The sequence below is a fragment of the Lissotriton vulgaris genome, chromosome 11 (assembly GCF_964263255.1).
Source record: "Lissotriton vulgaris chromosome 11, aLisVul1.2, whole genome shotgun sequence".
Lineage (NCBI taxonomy): Eukaryota > Metazoa > Chordata > Amphibia > Caudata > Salamandridae > Lissotriton > Lissotriton vulgaris.
In genome coordinates, this window is record NC_141699.1 from 721,890,820 (window position 1) to 721,911,511 (window position 20,692).

Here is a 20,692-nt window from a genome sequence, read left to right on the forward strand (position 1 = left end):
GCATCTGCCTAGATGCGTCACTTCGTAAATATGGCGCAACATGGCACTTTTTTTACACTGCCGGTGCGTTACAAAAAGTGACACACCGGCAGCGCAAAAGTGTTGCAAGGGCTCATAAATAAGCCCCCTGTGCCTAACAAATGAATGTGTCCCTCTGTGACACAACTGGTGCTCATGTAAAGCACTCTGATATCCTCGGGTCGAGTTCTCGCTATATAAAACTAAAAAAAATGGATCCATGCTATCAATCTCTGCCTCAATGAATGCATTCATTTAGCAATCAACTCTCACACACTGAAGCACACTCTACCCCAATCTTTTGTTCACACTTCATGGTAAGATGGATAGCTAAAGTTGAATAGTACCTTACCTGGAGATTTTCCAATTTTTATGTTTTGAATCATACAGTGGGTCATTGCAATTCCCTGGTGTGACTGTTCCTCACTCATTGAGCTTAACGGAACTTTAAAGTTTTTCTTAAGTATAAAAGTTAACTCCTTCTGACGAATCCTTCCTTGATGTAAACACTTCCTTTCCCACGAAGGTAAATAAACTGCTATCATTCTACAACATGGGATTCATTAGAAGTAAGTAAGAAATTGCTGTGAGTTGTACTTGTTATGCCTAGTTGAATGATCGCAACTTGATTGAGTTTTCTCCATTCTTCGGTTCCAGCTGAGAAAGCCTCTAATCGAAAGGAAAAGAAGAGAACGTATCAACAGCTGCCTGGACAAGCTAAAGGAGACTGTTGTTGGAGCCTTTCGACTCGATGTAAGTTGCGAGCCCGAAATTAACTCGGAGGGGTCAGAATGTAGCTTAATGGGTGAAGCGGCCGGCATTGAAGTTGGGGAGCCAGGTCTGTGTCTGGCGGGAGGCTCAAGCATCCTGTGATTCTGGGCAAATAACTTAGGGGCATATTATCAAGAACAGGCGATAAAATTATCGCCGCTTTATCGGCAGGAAACTGCAGCTAAAGCGGCGATAATGGGCTTGATAATAAGCCCTTGTGAATTCCCATAGAAGCCCAAGTTAACACCAGAACCTGGGCTGCTATAGGAATTCACAAGGGCATATTATCAAGCCCATTATCGCCGCTTTAGCGGCAGTTTCCTGCCGATAAAGCGACGATCATTTTAGCGCCTGTTCTTGATAATATGCCCCTAAATCTCCCCGTGCCTTAAAAAATATGTAATGCAACTGGTGCTCATGTAAAGCACTCTGATACCTTCGGGTTGAGATTGTGTTATATAAAACTGCAAAAAAAACAAGTTAATGCCGCAGAGCGCCACAATGCCTGAGCTGCAGGCCCATAAAATAAGCATAGCTGAGTGGGAAAACAGAGACACCTGATACTTCCAATACAACAAAGCACTAGGGCTGGGGTAGCAACAAAAACTGTTATTATAGTTGTGAACAGAAGGCAACCAACATTACATGTTGTGGGGATACTTTCAAAACTTGTGGTTTTAAGATGCTGTTCTACTTTGCTTCTCTCTGGCAGCAATCCAAACTGGAAAAGGCAGACATCCTGGAGATGACGGTGCAGCATCTGCAGAACATTCAGGGGGACAAAATGGCTGGTGAGTTTGGCGCCACTTTAGAGGATCTGGCAAAGGAACCTTGGCAAAGTGCCTTGGAGTTATCAAAAAAGTTGCTAACCAGAGACATCACATTTTACAACCCAGGCCTCCTGCCTTCTTGCACACTTACCTAACCCTAATCGTTAAACAAGGTATTGCATTATTTCTTACCACCCGTTTAAAACACCAATTTAACTCTGAAGTTCCTCTCCCATTTCATGACCAACCTATCTGCCCTTTTGGTCATTCCCTCCCACTTGGGGCCTCTTGACACTTATTTAACATCAACTGACCTTCTGTTGTTTCTACTTACCATGACCTACCAGTCTTATGGCCAGCCTGCTCATGCGCTGCACTGTGGCTGCTGCAGCTGAAGTCCTCTTTGTACCCCTGAAGTCCCCAACAATTAACTGAACATCAACCAAATAGTTTCCTAACCTCTCCCCCACCTGGTCATTTAAAAAAAGAAAAACTCTGCCAATATTGTTTTTTTTTGACACACCAAGCCCTGTAGCATCTATTGAGAATCCCCAATTCCTCCACCAATCCCAGTATATAAATCTTTGTCCTTAAAGCTGGTAAGTGCACCTCACCCTGTCTGGATAACTCCTGACAGTTACACATCCACGTTTTAAGATGCAAACGATCTTCTCCCACTACCTGCACAAACAATCTATTAAGTTCACATTCTGTTCGTTCCACATTCCCTTGGGCAATGTACTGGGTTGCCGCCTCCTGTCCCCACTGCTGGTCATTGTAGTGCAAGTCTCTTCCGCATCAAGTCCAATCTCCTCCCCCTTGATGAAGTTCGTTAGAGGACCTCAATATTTCCATTCACAAAAAAAAAAAAGATCAATGACAAATCAAACAAGGAGATGAAAGGCAGGACGGACAAAAAGTAAGCTGTTAGTTATAATCATGATAAGGTATTGGCTATAATAGATAACAATGCAGCTGACTAAGGTTAAGCACTTCAAAATCCTAGTACCAAATATAAGTCCAAAATGTGTGCAAGATACATCCGGAGCTCGCCGCACTGATGCTCCACTGCAACACAGATACAAAGGTTTGCAAAAGAAAGGATGGTGCACCAAAAGATAAAGTAAAATAAGGCTTCGGATTTATGCAAAATTCATTTATTCTTTTCAATCTTTAAAATCTCAGCCAAAGCGTTCCGTTCACTTAGAACTTCGTCAGGGCTTGTTCGGAGCTTATAAGTCCGGAAAGAAGTATAAAGATGGAGAGGTATGGAATTAGCCTTGTTCTTGAATTATCAATCCTAATGTGGAGTTTGTGGCAAGCTAGAATTCACCAGCTCATAGGTGCTAGTCCAAAGTCGATCGAGAGATAGCCAGTAGGCCAGCGAACTTTTAAATATATGTTGTGGGCGTCCTTCACTTGAGCGTCACGATAGGCAGACAGGAATAACTGCCGTCTATCCTTTAGGAAGGATCTACCATCAAGGGCCAAGGAAGGTAATAATAGAAAAGAAACGCCGACCAGTGTGGCAGTCGCATGTCCTGTATGTTGCGCTCAGACCCGTGTATAATCGGTCCTACGGTGTTGGGTGGGGGTTGGCTTTTGAGTGAAATTGAAAATTAAATTTAGGGTTATGTTGAGATTAAGAATTTAAGGTTGTGTTTATGGTTATGGTTTATGTTAGGATTACAGTGATGTTCAAAGTTATATTTTGGGTACGTGTGAAAAATAGGACTAGGGATAGGGTGAAGGTTTCTGAATAGGTTAGGCTGAGAGACAGAAAGAATTAGGATGCAATATAGGCCATGCCCCTGGGATTATGTGATTCTGAAGGTGCTGCGTTTTCTGCATAATTATGGAGTCACTGCACTTGAAACTTGTTTCGTCATCTGCTGCATAATTTGAACATTTCAACAAAAAATAGTTTTTAGCTCAAACGGATCTAAAGTTACCACAAATTGTGCTGCACAGTGGGAGAACCTTTTCAAAACTCAGCGAGTTGCCTTTTAGTTGCTAAATTATGTATTTAAGTGTTAAACCGATACCTTAGCGCTGGAACTTTTGTCGAACAGTATTAACATATTAAAATGTCAAAAAAGTGAAATAATACTCCCACATAATGTGCCGCATTATGCTGCAAATTTGCAGTTTCACATCATAGTTCCTCTGATACTGGTCTGACCCACACAACTCTTCCCTCTAAAGTCTCATCTAGCGCCCAAGGAGGCTCATCACCTTTTAGAGTAAAAAATCCAAAAATTATAATGTACCTGTTGAATTGTGCTAGGGTGTTGTGTGTCTGCATTTTTTTATGCAGCTTATCACTCTTGTACATTGCATACTGTGAACCGAATCCACCCATGTGAGTTCAGGTTGGGGGTGTGTATTTATAATTAGCTTTGATTGAGACCTCAGCTGTTGAGCCTGAAGGTAGTGCAAGTTTCTAATAATACCTATCAGTGGGTCATAACTGTGTTCAGAACACGTGCTTTTCCAGTCCTTGGCCTCTCTGCAGATTACACAGTGATCCAGCGGTAATTTCACTGTATTTTACCAATGTAAAACCCCATTTACCTCTATTTTACCGCCATAAAGGTACTACTGTGTATCACCTTCAGGAGACTTTACATAAACATGAAAAATCAAAATACAATTATTATTTAAGCCAATAAAGAGAGTTGGTGAGTATTTTAAAGAGTTTTATTTTCTAGTCAAAAGTTAAGTTGCTTTGACCCTTTATTCATTAGTCAAATATCAATCAGGTTACAGAATTTTGAAAACAGGAAAAATAGAATGAATACAGAACATATTATAGGTTGCATTCAAAGCATTCCATAAAAGAAGGGAATGAGGCGTCAAATGTCAATCAGAATTCTTTAAAGAGTTTAGGAAAATATAATTCAAGAGTGAAATTTTGCAAGGCTAATCAATAATTAATAATTGGCTAAAAATCTCCCATAAAGAGAAATAAATGCATAAGACAAATAAATCTTTTCACAACTAGTTAATTACCCAAAGCATAAACTTAGAGTTTTCGCATCTAAATCTAAACCTGTTCCCATCAGATGCACTCTCTGCCCTGCACTGTTCCTCTGAGAGAGGCTGCCTGCCCTTCACAAGACCACAGAGGAATGTGATCTGCCTTGCCAAAAATATGACGTGCAAGAACTTCTCTGAAAAAATATGAGCAAGAACCCCCACCTCCCTCTGTCTCACCTCAGATGCTATCTCCTCCCAGGCTGCACCTGTGATGTTTGCATACCTAACCCATATGATGTCTGATCTCATCTCCTTCTTCTCTTCTCCTCCCTCTCAGATTAAGGCCCTAAGGCTTAAGGCTTGAAAAGCAAAAAGCCAACACGCCCACTAAAAGGTCATTATTTATACTCTAATTCTTGGCTGACCATACTAATAATGTTGCAGATTTCAGTAGAACTTGCACTGTGATTGGTTAGCAAAGATGATATGAGGGTCTCACCATCCTGTTCTCATTGGGAAATACAACCCATACCAGTTTTAACAAAGGAAGCATTAATGCTTAATACAGTCTTATGTTTCACAATTAATAATTATACAAATGTGCAACATTAAGGCAGAAAAAATGTATCAGTCCCTTTCCTCCTTCCTTTCACATCGCATGCAGGAATTATACTTTCAACAAACACTGGTACATTGGCACGATAACAAGAATGTACAGTTCACTGTGGCCTTGACTCCTTTCTCCACTTGAGGCAAGCTGGCATAATCTGTGCATGCATCTCTCATTTCAACACGATTCTCAGCCATGCTGGATTCTTAGGCAGACATTTAATGGTGGGCCCATAAACAAAAATAAACGCAAAAAGAGTATTAATTTATGAAAATAAAACCCATTATGTTTACCTCCCCCATACTAGTACCCTGTATTAGTTATTACCTAGCAAAAGCTATTAGTTTAAAGCAGATTTTCTATCATTTGTGCACAACATGCAAAAATGTGCAATGTACAACATAGCATAATCATGCACCAGTGCAAATTTTCAAAGCGCACACAGTTTATACATACACATAGCAACATTCTCTAATGTTTTAGATAGCTTTTCATGCAAAATGTGTTTTGCCACGTGTGTAATGTTGGTGTAGATTACAAAGAAAATGAACTGGGAAGAGAGAACAAATTCCATGATTATTTTCAAAGCTAAAGAGGCCACTGAAATCATGAGTTTTCTCTACACTGTAAAAACACATGTTAATTCACCACAAGCATTTCAGACTGACTAGGCCTCATTTCATGTTTCATGTGCCATGTGTTTTTCACTTGCACCAAAATGTGCATCATTTTATATGTAGTCTGTCTGAAGCACAAAAATAAAGCAATGCCTGACTCCAGATGAAATCTGAGTTACATCAACAGAACACTAGCCTCTTGTGCCAATTGTGATTGTGATTCTGTCTGAAAGATGAACAAAGCTGTCTATAGGGCAAAGGTAAAAGAAAATGCAGTGCTTACAGGTGAGTGGGTGCTGTGTGTAGTGGAGATGGTGAAGTGTAGAAGATAAAAGGAAGTACATGCTGGAGAGGATGAAAAGAGGGTGCTGGAGAGGAAAGACATTAGTGTGTGGGATAGACAGATGTAGGATTTCAGTAAGATGTGGGTAAAAAAGCGGTGTTCGAGTGAGACATTGCAGAAGAAAGTGCTGGTGTGCATGGGAAGAATGCGAGCGATTGAGAGACTCCGAAGACCCTGCTCCTTCCACTGACCTGAGAAATATTTCTTAAGTCTCATATTCCCAGAACTGAAATATTTTCAATTCTTATTATTCACAACAAAAATATTGTTATTGCTCCTTTTCCTGATACTTCAAATACGCATTGGCAAAGCAAGCAGGTCTGGCTTGTTTTAGGAGCATGTCTGATATTGTGTGATATGTATGGCTACAATAACTGTAGGTCATAGAGAAGCATCAAAATACTGGTCAGGTGGCACGCTATGTAAAGGATTTTAATATACCTTCTTTAAGTAACACCCCTATTTACAATGGCCACGCCCCTCGGAAAGGATTCTTTACTACGCTTCTTAGGCCCCACCCCTTTTAGTGCCCCCACTCCCCCCATAAACACTTTTTTTCTATCCCGTTGCCTTTAACAAGTTTTGGAAAGTCCTCTATCATCTCTGATTACTACCAAAGACCTGAAAGCAGTGAAAAACAGGGACACAAATAAGATCACAAACGGGTATGAACTCAATAGGAAGACGTTACTTTATGTATTTCAAGCGTGTAGCAAGCAATTTCTTCTTACAGCTTAAAATATATAACAGCAAAATGCCGCAGATTGCTATATTTAGCTGTTTTATTCAGTTAATTTTAGTGACCAGCGTTCTACATATTCGGTGACCAAGAACCGAAGGGAAGATGAAGAAAGTAGGAAGAAACATGTTGGCTGTTTCTTGTTTTACGCTGAACTACACATTTTTGGACGGAAACAAATTATTTTGTGCAGTAGAGATAGAGTGTTTTTTGATCATCACGGTTCATTCATTTTTAGGCATCGCTGCATTCTCTTACTTTGCCGCTAGAGGGAAGTATGTAGCCATTTTACTTGGAACGTTTTGTCAGTGCTAGGATTGACATTCTTTAGGTTGTTGAAATGTTGCTTCTTTCTACAGAGGATGAGGGGAATGTGCCCTTTTCTGTTGAAAGGAAGTGGATTCTGCCACCCACTCACCACAACCAATAACTGTCCCCCGTAATTTAACTCGATATTCCTTTCCAGTTTAATTACATACAGAACCAGCAACCAAACAGCACTACATTTGCATCGGGGCCTAAAACGATTACCTGCTGTATGCCCGTAAAGCAAAAACTGAGCGTTTTTGTTCTGTTTTTGCAGTTTTATATAGCGCGAACTTGGACTAAGGACATTAAAGCACTTTACTTATGGAACATATCACGTTACCAAATCAGCCCTGGTAAAAATGTTAAAATAAACATCCCGCTGCAGGAGGCCGTGACTAGGACTGGGCTTTATAGAACCCATCCTACTTTGAAAGGAGCCCCTGAGTCTGCAGCCCATCAGAATTTTTTTTTTTAATTATTTAATGCAGTTTTATATAGTACGAACTTTACCCAAAGGTGTCAGAGTGGTTTACAATAGAACCAAGTAAGTTTCACAAGGTACACGTGATGGAATTTACACACTAACAAGGGCACAGTGGCATGTATGGCCCTGATCACATGTGAATTAGGGAAAAACAATTGAAAGCAGTGATATCCGGAGAAGCCTAGTACTCAGTATTTTAAATATCCATCGCTATACAAGCATTTGTCCATAACCTAGAGAATGCCTCAGAGGGCTGAAACAGCCTCTTCAGCATCATGTGTCATTGGGGGACGGCCTTAAGGATGGAGAGCTGGGCCCATGCCCAGGGCGTAGACGTTCAGAAGGGGCGAAAGGAGCTGTGTCCATGCAGGTCAGCTGTCTCACTCTGAAATGGCTCCAGCCAGTCAGCCCACACTGTGTTTAACATTGACGACGTGACCCACCCGCCCCCTCTTCACAGCTTAAGCAGGGGTGGTGTTGACAATTATAGTTATTTATGAGCCTGTCCTGTCTGAAGCACTGTAGACAAAAGCGCTTAAAAAAAATCAAAAGTAAAGAAAAACGATAGCGGCGATCAGGGGTTAACCACAGCAAAAGAAGTACGAGAAAAGAGAGGGAATCTAAGAGAGGGTTGGAAGGAAGAGTGAAAGGCAGGACCTATGAAAATAAGGAAGAAACTGTGGCTGAAAGGATGGATGCGAAGGTAAAAGTACTGATGTATGGGAGGGTAAAAGAAGATTTGCATTGGTGGGTGAAAGAAAATGGCTGGAATAATGAAAGGCTGGATGGATGGGTAGATGGATGAATGGATGGCTGGATGGAAGGGTGAAAGGGTAGATGGGTGGATTGATAAAGGGACAGTGAATTGATGGACGGATGGATGTAAAAAGTATGGATGAATGGTTGGACGTGTGAGTGGAAGGATGGATGCAAGACTGAGGATGAAAGGGTAGATGGCTGAAATGGTGAAAGGATGGGTGGAAACTTGAAAAGATGGATGGATGCATGAAAGAAAGACGAAAAGGATGGAGAGATAGATGGATGGAAGGCAAGATGAAGGGACCTCCTCCAGAGTGGGTAGAGTTTGTTTGCTTCACTCACTTGCTTCAGAGGGACGGATCGAAGTGGGGCGGTATTTCAATTTTTCTGGCTACTCCCTTGGTGTTTAATCGTTCTTGTCTTCCTGTACAGGCTGCATGCGCCCCATTAATATCCTCTCGCGCTCCCATCTCACTCTCTGCCCCTCCTCATTTACAGTTTGGCACCTGCAGGAAGGAGCTGAGCTGTGAGTGATGCAGTTGAGAATGGGGGACGAGTGGGCAAGTGTGTAATCAGCCGAGGTCTGAAAGCAGTAGTCATACGCCCCTCCCATGCCACACTGCCCACCCTGTGGTCAAAATGTACTTAGTAGCAGCAGCAAGGAAGAAATAGGCAGACAGGACAGGAGACAGCCTGGCAGTGAAAGTCTCAATCGGGAGCAGCAGAACCTCTTATAACACTTAATTCTAATTATTGTTTTCTAAACATGAAACATCTTACATCTTTCTGGTCACATAATGCTGGCAAATAGGAAACTACTGAGCTCCTCGATTAGTGGTATTTTATGAAGTTCTACCCCTTTTCTTTGACTTTTAGCCATTGCAGTTTTGTTGCTCCTCACTATAAATACAGGACTTCAAGTATTAGGAGGTAAAGAAAGTGCATATTTGTTAAATTAATGGAGATAACAGTTTGCTCCTTGTATATCTCAAGTTACAGGCTACAACCAGGATGAAAAGCGAGGGCACCACATTTGGTTCTGACAGGCTCTATATGAGCAAAGGCCGGCCCTGATTGTATAACAATGCAAGCGATGCATGTGGAACAGCATAGAACAGGGCAAAATGTGTTTCCTTTTAATTGGGGGGCTGGGGAGGGGTCTGTTAACCCGACGCTCCCGTGGAGGACTTTGTGGGGGCTCAACTGAGACAAAGCTTGAAATAATGGGGCCAAATAGTGTGTTTTCAAGCCCTGTTCGTCAGTAAGTGATCAAAGAGGCCTTTTTTCCAAGTGACAGTACACAACAGAACAGAAGGCCTTTGTGTAAACCTCAGTTATTTATCAATTTCGGTTTGCACGTACCTGGTTGGCACAGTGCGTGTGACTGCCTGCCATCCTACCGTCAGCTCACCAGCCCACTAAGACCCTTGGCAGTGAATGCAGAAGCACCTTTATTGTTTTACGTGGAACTAGTTACCATTTGCATGAAGTTTAAAAGCAATGATAATGTGCTTCCTGCACAACAGAGAATGCAACTTGCAGGTCATAGATCTCTCTATAACCACCAGGGAACAATACTAATCTTGAGAAATAGTTCAGTAGTTTATGGTCCTGCTGCAAACAACAGTGCCAGTAATATAATTAAATGCAAGAAAGCACATCGTTATGAATTAAGTTCAAGTAATCTTTATTTGGTCATTTCCTAGATGACCATAAAAGACATACACAATTTAAAACACACGCAATTAATATAGCGTCAGTTAAATATTTAAATGTTTTAAAATGCATCAATGGAAATAAAATTATGAATCAAATCTGTGTCACTGTATGGGTGACATTGCAGATCGTGGACCACACGTTGGACAACACAGGCATAAACAAACTAAGCCATCACCTCTGGGGCCTTTAAGACTTGCCACTCTGAAGCAGCTGTGTGGGAACCGAAGTGACACGTGGCTTCCATGATCCCTATATTCAAGATGGCCACTGCTGACCTGGCATTTGCAGAGATCTATGACTGGCTCACACAGGGATCCTAAATTGTCTTAGACTGTGAAAGACCTATGTTGGTCACTTAAAATGAAATGTAAGTGAATGGGACACAAGGACCTTTGAATCCCTAGCCGGTTAACAGTTTTGCTTCACAGTCGGAGGCAGACGAGAGTCCAGGTATTGGGTTGAGGCGGGCAGTTTTGGATGGTCAGGATATCTACTGTGAGGTTCATTAGGAGTGTTCATTTAAGGAAGCCCCTGCCATGGGAAGCTTGGGACAGGAGATTCAATATCTGAGTCTGAGGGAAGAAGCCCAGAACAGGAATCCATTGATGAAATGAGGTTGGCTTTGGTTTTAGTGCCACAAACCTCAGTCTCCTTCCTGTGCAGGTCATTAGCATTTGAAGAAGGGGTCCAGTCTTCTGGTGAACGTATGATCAGGTTCCTACTACCATCACTGCTAAATCCTTAGAAAAATGATTTAAAGGAAATGATGGAGATTAATGCCACAATGGGCGGATGCTGGCCAGTAAGACTCAGCCGGGGAGAGTGGACTCACAGCAATTATTAATTCCTGTAATTATTCATTTCTTGCATGAGACAAACTTTATGTAGTGGAACCGCACCAATGAAAGTTATGTCTTATCAATGCAGTGCGTTCAGCATCAGTTTTGCCATTTTGTAGCACTGGGAATTACGAGTTTAATTTATATCTAATTCAGTGGTACTCAATTTATCCATCAAGTTGAATGATAGGTTGATCTGCAGTTTTCAAATACAGCTGGGACATGTGCTCTCTGGACTCAGTCCCACTCTATTTAAGCTGCGAGATACAGTTTGTAGTTCCTGCAGTGCTTCATTTGTAAAAAAATGAAGTGTCAGGGCTCTTGTCAGGAGGCCATTGCAGCCTCCACCACACCATTCTCCCTACCCTACCGGTGCTGTGCTTAACCACACCACCACAACTACTAACCATCAGACTCCTGCAAGTGTGACAATTCAGACTATTCCACACCTCCTAAAGAATGGCTTGGGTGGCATGTATTAGTCATTTTGTATGTTGCTGGATTAATAAATAACTGTTGTTGTGCTCATCTCAAAATTAGACAGACAGTGCCACCATGTGGCAGACTGTCAAAAGTGCTGGTGTTGACAATTAAGTGCCAGTGCAGAGCACCGGAAACCACCGGCTCGAATTAAGCACTGATGTTCCTGCCTAATGGACACACAGTGTTCACAACGGTTAGACAATGTGAAGAACAAGGATGTTAAAACAACTGAACTTCAAATAACTGTCCCGAAAAACTGACTTGCTTTTTGACAACTGGCTGTTGAACACGGAACTCGTACACTAACAAAAATCCTGTAACTGAACCTAACTGCACCATCTTTGCATTTGGACGCATTTACCTTAGTGTAAATTCTCTTGCAAGGCTTCAGGAAATACGGAGGTTACGTGGCTGTGCTGAAGTTTGCATTTTTCAATACACTAAATGAGAAATATATAAAAATGTGGCAAGAACCCCAACTTTCTAACTTCATTTACTTATTCAATAGGAAGGCCAACTTGTTTCTGAGATATTTTCTGTTCAAGACTGGTTGGTGATGAAAGTTAACTGCAAAAGTTTTCACCTTACTTAACATGCATTACAGCCTTCATTTCTGCAACAACAAAAATTGCACTTATTACACAAATTAAAATTTAACATGAGTGTATAACTCACGCACAAACATGGCATGAAGTACCTGCAGGACAATCATTTGATCAGAAAATATTATGCAGACCCAACACAATTCACTTTAATAGTTTCCTTGAAACCTTTTCTATGGAACTATCTCCTGAGGGAGAGAATTATGTAAAAAAGCATAACGTCTTAAAAAATATATACGACACACACAAAACCATATTAAAGAAAAGTATTGTATTGTAATTGCATTTATATAGTGCTTACTACCCCAGACGAAGCATCAAAGCGCTTTTTTGGCGAGTAGCATGCTACTCCGGAAACCATAACGGATAAGTGGTGAATTAGTATTGTGAAATATGATAGTAATTTGAGTGGTCGATATGCTAGTCAGTTATTTGGATTCAGAAGGATAGTGGAGGGATAGAACAGGGAAGGATTTAGACATTTTTTTGTTTTGTTTTTGCTCTGGAGGTCATTGCAGTAAGAGGAGGCTTGGGATGAGTAAAAAGGATGTAGAGGGGGAAGAGTCAGAGGGAGGGGTTTAGAAAGACTTGTATGCAACTCTATGTTAGAACTCAATATGATACGGGGCGTGGCTTGCGCGCCGCTGTAGCATGGCGTGTCGCGCTTGAGCTCCGGGGAGAGTTGGTCCCGTAGAGCGTTTCTTTCCGCTTCCTCGTGCCCTTTCGACCTGCAACCTCACTCACCAGCGGCGGAACATGCAGTGACCTTCACGACACTGTTTTTACCGCGTTCGCAGCCACCGAAGAGATGTTTCCTGCATTATCCCTCACAGGCGCTCGCATTCCTGAAGTGCGACCGCCATTTTGTCGCGCATGACGTTCCTGTCATCGGACTTCTGAGGCGCCGCCGCGGATACAAACTTGCGGTATTCAGCGCTCGGCTGAGGGTTTCTACACGCGACGGCTGAAATGGTAACATTTATGCTTTTCCTTTAATGTTACTTTCTTGCTTCTTGGCTGGTTTTTTGAGCTGCTCGCTTCTATTTTTTCTCTCGCATTCTTCATGGAGGTGTCCGCTTTATTTTATTGAGGAGATTTCCTGCGCAACTTTGCCCATACTTTACAGCTACTCTTCCTTTGCGTGTTTTGAACGTAAACTGCCACTGTTTGACACTGAGTCTACATATTTTGCGCACCTGTGGTGTTCCAGCCTATTCCAGTGTTTTCTCTTAGGCTCTTACTACGTCACCTGTCAGTATGAATCGCTCATTGAACAGCAAAGACTCCAAGGACCTGGGCGCATCCTTAAAAAGACTTAAGTCAGTCTCTCCGACGCCTGAATCTCCTCAGGCAGACAATGCTTCCACATTGGACACCATTTTGGCGCGCCTGAATGAAGTTCATGACATTGCGCAGTCAACAAAAACTAACACTGACTTATTGCAAGTTGAAGTATCTGCTATCCGAAATGACTTTAAAGCCCTTTCTCTTCGTGTGTCAGCGACAGAAACACGAATAAGTTCTGCAGAGGATGGGATGCAAAAGCAATCTAGGTCCCTCTCTCAACTGGAGCGTTCTATGGTGGCGTTGCGCAGAGACCTCACGGAGCAGGAAGACCGTAACAGGAGATCCAATCTTCGTATTTTTGGCCTGCCGGAGGATTCAGAGAAATCTTCCTCCTCTATGATTGAGTTCCTGTCTCATTGGATTCCGGATACACTCCAGCTATCTTTTCACAGAGATTTTGAGATTGAAAGAGCACACCGTGTTCCAACGTTTCGTTCCAAGGCAGCCACCCAGCCAAGAGCAATCATTTTTAAGCCCTTACGACATCAACACACTGAGCTGATTCTGTCTCATATGCGCAAGATTAAACAACTCATCTGGGAGGGTCATCGCATTTCCATTTCTCAGGACTTTGCCAGAGACACAGTCATAAGACGGAAAGGCTTCTTGAACCTTCGGAAACGTCTCACCGAGTTGGGCATTCCTTTTTCCTTTTCAGGTCCATCCAAGTTTCGCATTACTTATAAAGGACGTCCCAGGATCTTCGATGAACCGGCAGACTTGACAACGTTCTTAGACAACCAAGAGGAGATAGAGATGGAGATTCAAAGAGCAACGACACAGGCTCCGGGGGCCTCAGGGACCTGATTTGTTTATCTCTCTACTTGTGGTTGGGCTGTTTTTCAAGATGAATTCCTCTTCTTTCTTTCTAGTGGTGTTTACACGCTAATTTACTCCTCTGCTATTGTATGTTCTTTCTTTTCTTTCTCTTCTTCATACTACTCTTGATTCTCTTCTTACTTCTCAATTTCGTCCTCTGAGCCTCTTTTTCTGGTCTATCCTTTACATGGTACTTGCCTTGTTGTAGTTCTTGGGTACAGATTTCTTGGTTGTAATTAATATACTATTTCTTTTTTCGCTGGCACTTTTCTTTTTCTCATCTTCACCTTATGCTTGATATCGTTCTAGTTTGGCGGTGTAGAATTCTCCTTACGGGTTCTGCTCCTTTTCCTCTTCCATCTCTGTCTCTGCCTTGTCTCTACATGCTCCTCTCTGACACTTATCTTTTTTCCTTCTACGATTCCACTTTATAGTATAGTTATGTAATTGTTGTTATTATTGATATGTGATTTCGCTGCATATTCGTTACTATATTTAGAAATGTTACATATTGTTTAGGCTCTTTATTGCATAATTAAGTTTCTTTTTGCATTTTTTATTCAATTGTTCTTCATTATATGATCTTGTTCATGTTATGATATTGCTAATCTACCCTGAAGTGTATTATTCCTCTTATAGCGTCTCAGCTCCTCATTTTCAAATGATATGTGTACTGAGTTCTGCTGTTTCTCATATTGTATTATTTATTTTCATGAGATTTTTTCTTTTCTAATATTGGGCTGTTTCTCCTTCCCAATTTTTGCTCTAATACGGGCCCCCTACTCGCCCTTTCCACGTTCTCCCTTGCATGATATGGGTCTCTTTTAGACCTCCCCCTCTGCCTCCTCTCTTTTTCTCTTCTTGTCTTTCTTCTCTTCTGCCCTTTCTTCTTTCCTGGTTTTCCCACATGGTCGCTCCCGTAACATCGATTTTGCTTAACAACTGGTCCACTGTTTGTGTGTACTCCGTTCTTTCTCTGTCTTCAATGCTGTCTCCGTTTGTATCCCCCTTTGTTCCATGCCAGGTTTAAATGTATTATCCCTTAATGTTAAGGGATTAAATCATCCAGTGAAACGATCTAAAATCCTGGATTACTGTAAGTCGCTCTCGGCAGACTTAGTCCTCTTTCAAGAATCTAAAATTACCAGTAGAGAAGCCTTATTTTTAAAGAAAGACTGGGTGTCGGATGTGTCTTGTTCTGATGCTTCTGGTAAACGCAATGGTGTGCTTATGTTAGTTTCGAGGAATTCAGGATTATCAATCATTTCTTCTGAGCATGATTCTGAGGGTCGCTGGCTTCTATCTAAATTGTCAGATGGACAACATGACTTGTTTGTTATGAATATATATGCCCCGAATGTTGATAATCCAGCCTTTTGGAAATCCATTTCCAAAAAATTGCATGACACCCCTCATGCTGGCAATCTCATTGTTGGTGGAGATTTTAACTTACCAATGGATCCTTTATTGGATAGGAACTCTGCATTCCAGTTTCGTCCGCCTAAAGCACATAAACAGATGATTAACATGTGTTCCACTGCTCAATTGCATGATATTTGGCGTCTCCATAATCCCACTGGCAGTGACTTTTCTTTCTTTTCTTCCCCTCATTCCTCATTCTCTCGTATTGATTATCTCCTGGTTCACTCCTCTCTTGTCTCTGCTTCTGCCTCTCCGCTGATTCATCCCATTGTCATTTCTGATCATGCCGCGGTCACTTTTACGCTTACGTCCTTTGCGCCGAAACCGCGTGGTCGTTCCTGGAGACTTAATACGGAAGTGTTACATGACTCTGCCCAGGTAGATAAATTCTCCACGGAAATAAACACTTTTTTCCGTGAAAATGAGGACTCTGTATCTTCTCCAATAACTTTATGGGACTCTTTTAAGTGTACTTTTCGGGGCCAAGTTATAGCGTGCATGTCCAAACGTAACTTGGCGATTAAGGGGGAACTTACTGACTTATCCTCTACCATCAAAACTCTGGAGGCCTCCTTTAGACATACCAAAGATCCGACTATTCTACAACAAATTAAGCTCCTAAAATACAAATATAACACTATTGTCACTAAAAGAGCTCATATTGGTTTCCAGGCGCAAAAGTCCAAGAAGTTACTTTTAAAGAATCGCGCTGGGAAACTCTTGGCTGCCACATTAAAATTCCAAGATTCTTCCTATAAGTCCTCCCAGATCTCTTCTATCAAAGATCACACTGGTTCTACTAAATTCCAAACTGAGGAAATTCTTGAAGTCTTTCGCGATTTCTATAACAAATTATACACCCCCTCTAACCAGGCTTCTTTTGACAAGTGCCAAGACTTTTTAAAATCAATGCCGATTCAATCAATCTCAGAAGGAGATCGATCTACTTTGAATGCTCCTATCTCACCGGAGGAAATAGCGGCTGCTATCAAGGCCACCCGCTCGGGGAAAGCTCCTGGTCCAGACGGATACCCGATCTTATTTTATAAAACCTTTCTTCCGCTACTTGTTCCTAAGCTACAAGCTGTCTTTGACACCTTTGTTCGGAATGGTTCTGTTTCTGGTACAGCTGCCGATGCCACGATAGTAGTGATCCCGAAAGAAGGTAAGGATCATTCAGATCCTAAGAACTTCCGCCCTATTTCGCTTCTTAATATGGAAGCGAAGATCTTTGCTAAAATCTTGGCTAAACGTCTAGAATCTTTTATTCCTAATTTAGTCCATCCCTCCCAAACTGGATTTGTTAAGGGTAGACTGGCAAGAGACAATATCCGCACTTTCTGTCATATTATTGGAGCGGCTAAGCGATCCCAACTACCTGCCGCGGCCTTGGCCCTCGATGCGGAAAAGGCCTTCGATAAGGTCTCTTGGCCTTTCCTTCGAGCTGTCTTATGTGCACATAACCTCGGAGACTCTTTTATTAACATGGTAATGTCTTTATACTCCCAACCTAAAGCTAATATTAGGGTTAATGGTGCTACATCCTCTTCCTTTAATCTCTGCCAGGGTACGAGGCAAGGATGTCCCTTATCCCCTCTCTTGTTTTTGTTATCTATTGATCCTCTCCTTCGGCTGATTGATTTGCATCCTGATATCAAAGGATTTTCTTTTGGTACTCATTGTCTTAAAACCGCTGCCTACGCTGACGATGTTCTCATCTTCTCTGACGATATAGCGTTGGCCATCCCTGCTATCTCTGATACCATTTCTTTGTTCTCTAAAGTATCCGGATACACTCTAAACAGAGATAAGACAGAAATGTTCCCTTTAAATGCCTACTGTTTTCCTGCTCATATGGGTTCGGCTGGCTTTAAGTGGCAATCTACCCATCTCAAATATCTAGGCATCTATTTCTGTTCCACGCTACATACCACGGTTGCCTACAATGAATCTCAAACTCTTACTAAGGTTCGTCGTCTTCTGGATACATGGTCTCCGAAACATATTTCGTGGTGGGGTCGACTACAAACCTTAAAAATGATGATCACGCCGATTATTAATTTTGTCTCATCTATGATTCCGATGAAATTATCCGACTCTTTTTTTCGGGAAATCGATGGTATCACCGCCAAATTTCTTTGGAATGGCAAACGCGCTCGATTAGCATATAAATATTTACGTAGACCCTGTGATATGGGAGGTTGTAATTTCCCAGACTGGGAAAAATACCAGACGGCTTTCTTGGCCTCTCAGGGGGCCTTATGGTTTTCTCCCCCATCCCATCATATTCCTTTATGGCTACTCATAGAACAGGACTTAGTTGCACCTCTACCACTTGCCTCTCTCTGTACTACTTCCACTTTGCACATTCTGTTTTCCCGCTCTATAATTATTGATACAATTACCGCAATTAAGAAAGTGGACAGGAAGCTAGCATTTCCTCTGCACAAAACTAGATGGTCTTCCATTTGGCGTAATTCCAAAATCAAAATTAATATCACTCCCACCCTCATGTCATATTGGGCTACGAAAGGTGTCTCTCTTGTACAACATCTGTATAGTGACTCTGGGGAACCCCTACCTTTTTCTACCCTAGCGCTCAAACACTCTCTAACTAATCTAGACTTCTATACCTTTCTTAAAATCAAGGTTGCCATCTCAAAAACTCGTCTTCACCCCTCCTCCCCTACCATTTCGCTATTTTGTATTTGGCTCAAAGCTGGTCATGTTGCCTCCCACATATATAAGTTTCTATCTTCTACTTCGCTTCCTGACCAGACAGTTGCACAACAAAAATGGATGCGTCATTTCGATCACAATATCACGGATCATTTATCATCTGAAGCTTGGCAATCCATCAGCAAATTTGCGCTTCGTAACAAAATAGCTCCTTCCCTAATACAGTCCAAGTTTTTCTCGATTAACTTACTCCACTGGACACCTGTACGTCTTCATTCTCTCAACCTTAAAGAAGATGATCTCTGTTGGAGTTGTGGCATGGAGGCGGGGGATTTCCCTCATATGTTCTATAATTGTTCCTTACTTAAACCTTTCTGGGCCCTTATTCAGCAACATTTATCTCTTATTTTTGACATTCAGCTCCAGCTCTCTTTCCCTCTAGTCCTATTAGGTCCCTGGGCTGCCCCTACGCCCCTTCCCCTTGATTTGTTACAATTACAGCTGTTAGATCTTCTTTTATCTATTGCGGTCAAGGTTATCCTTATGGATTGGAAATCTTTCTCGTCAGTCTCTTACCATACGTGGTGGGCATGGGTTTCCTTCTTACGTAGTGCTCACACCTCAGTAGATCTAGCACACCTATCGCCCTCCATTTCGAGTGGGGTTTGGGAATCCCTGGATAAATACATGGAACTCTCCTCGCAAGGTGTAGTCCCTCGTTTTCCTGTTGGTTTGTCTACGTAATGTTTGGTCTGCTAATTACGTTGCATTGGGCTATTCATGTGGGATTCCTTCTCTCTTTCTCCCTCTTTCCTGTCCTCTTGTCCCGCTTCTTTCTTTCTACTGCTATTTTTTCCTTTCTTTACTTCCTTCCTCCTTTTGCTCTTGTTTCTTCCCCTGCCCCTACCCTCATCTCAGTGGCTGATATGTTCCATGTTCTACACGATATACCCATTATTGACTTATATTGGTAACTCCGCATTGATTCCCCTCTTTCTAATTTTATTTACATATAATTGAGTTGCTGATCGAATGATATCCATGTTTGTTTTTTCACGTTCTACTCATATTGGAATGTATCACCTCTTTGTATTTTGACTGCTATTATTTGGATCCTTATTTCTTTTAATAAAATCTTGTTGAACTAAAAAAAAAAAAGAAATGTGAATGTGCCACAACCAGCTGGTATCACACAAAATAAAGTATGCAAGGAAGGCATTCCTACTAAAAAAAAAAAAAAAAAAAAAAAAAAAAAAAAAAAAAAAAAAAAAAAAAAAAAAAAAAAAAAAAAGAACTCAATATGATACTAACTTGCTTGTTGATTGAGTTATTGGCAAAATCACAAGACCAACATTGTAGAAAGGATTTAAGATATTGTAAAGCACTGTTCCTTAGACGAATATTTATTTTCCTCTGCAGATTCCATGGATGGTGCAGATGAGCAGAAGTACAGCACAGGGTACATCCAGTGCGTACATGAGGTCCACAACCTTCTCCTCACCTGCGAGTGGATGGACAAGAGCCTGGGCGCCCGCATGCTGAACCACCTGTTGAAGTCCCTACCCAAGTCTAGCGAAGAGGCTGGCCAAGACACCGCACGACCTTTATCACCTGCCATGTTGGAGCCGGAGCATGACGACTGCCGGCACTCGCCAAGCGAGAACAAGGTGGACACCAGTAGACCGCAAGGGGTGTCCTCATTGTCTAAGGGTGCAGTTCTCCCTCTGAACCCTTCTCAGCTTCACTTCTCTAGCCCCCCTGAGCTGCCTATGGATGCCCATGATAGTGCAAGCACAGGAGCACGAAATATGTGGCGACCCTGGTGAGGTCTACCAAGTCAATAATCTCAACCAAACTTCTCTTCTCCAATGTAGACACTTTCCTATATGTATCTTATAGATATGCTTCTTTATAACACCTTTGAGTGAGCTAGCTCCTGTCGGTGGACTAAAGATCCGGGTACTTCATGCCGAAGTAAGCCTCATGTGTAGCCTCTTTTGTAGAAGGCTGAATGGTGCTCTCTATTTATTTCAAACCTCTAAATTATTTATATAACGTTTCTTATGCTTATTAGCGTACAGTAATATAATAAATGCCTTTGATTTCCACTTAAAGTATTACAATTATTAAATTAACTTCTAATTAATAAAAGTCAAGTGCTTACTATTTCTCTTGCATTTTTTACCTATTTTAATACACATACGCGTGCCCTGTGCATGGAGTCAATATATCAGAGTGTCTCCTTGTCAAAAAGCATGTACTAGCATGAGAAATAAGTGGGTCATGTGATCTATTTATTTGCCATCTTTTGATGTGTGTGCAAAAGGGCTCCTCTAGTGGTTATAATGCTAAGCACTCTTCTAGACAACTTGAATGTAGAATC

At 41.7% G+C, this 20,692-nt stretch overlaps 1 protein-coding gene across 1 annotated transcript in view; it reads left to right on the top strand.

Annotated features, from left to right (window-relative positions):
* Positions 1–20,475, top strand: part of LOC147683379 (transcription cofactor HES-6-like) — a 36,422-nt gene extending 15,947 nt beyond the window's left edge. Inside the window, exons 2-4 of the mRNA XM_086944828.1 lie at positions 676–771; positions 1,502–1,580; positions 19,729–20,475. Of these exons, the coding sequence (XP_086800954.1) occupies positions 676–771; positions 1,502–1,580; positions 19,729–20,135 (582 nt within the window). The 3' untranslated portion in view covers positions 20,136–20,475. The remainder of the gene's footprint in view (positions 1–675; positions 772–1,501; positions 1,581–19,728) is intronic.
* Positions 20,476–20,692: the final 217 nt, after the last annotated feature.